This window comes from Penaeus monodon, chromosome 20, assembly GCF_015228065.2.
Source record: "Penaeus monodon isolate SGIC_2016 chromosome 20, NSTDA_Pmon_1, whole genome shotgun sequence".
NCBI lineage: Eukaryota > Metazoa > Arthropoda > Malacostraca > Decapoda > Penaeidae > Penaeus > Penaeus monodon.
This window is the reverse complement of record NC_051405.1, coordinates 23,069,057-23,069,291: the sequence shown is the minus strand read 5'-3', so window position 1 is coordinate 23,069,291 and position 235 is coordinate 23,069,057. Positions and strand designations below refer to the sequence as shown.

Below are 235 nucleotides of genomic sequence, written 5' to 3'. Positions count from 1 at the left end.
CGGAAAATGGGACTTACCTCCGGGAGCGCAACAGCGGCAGTTGGGTCCCTGGCAACCGCCCTTAACTTCCTCTTCGTCTGCATTGCATTTCTCCTTCGTGCAATATCCTTTTCTCTTCGAACAACCTTTCTTCGGTTTGCAACCTAAAAGTTTTATTATCGGTAACAGAAACAAGCAAATTGGTATTCAGAGATATGGATAATACAAAATGATAATTGCATAAAGCACTCGCAAA

At 43.0% G+C, this 235-nt stretch overlaps 1 protein-coding gene across 1 annotated transcript in view; it reads right to left on the bottom strand.

The window, feature by feature from the left end:
- The window catches only part of LOC119585948, a 20,468-nt gene that overhangs the window by 10,965 nt on the left and 9,268 nt on the right, over positions 1 to 235 (bottom strand). Inside the window, exon 8 of the mRNA XM_037934662.1 lies at positions 18 to 143. Within this exon, the coding sequence (XP_037790590.1) occupies positions 18 to 143 (126 nt within the window). The remainder of the gene's footprint in view (positions 1 to 17; positions 144 to 235) is intronic.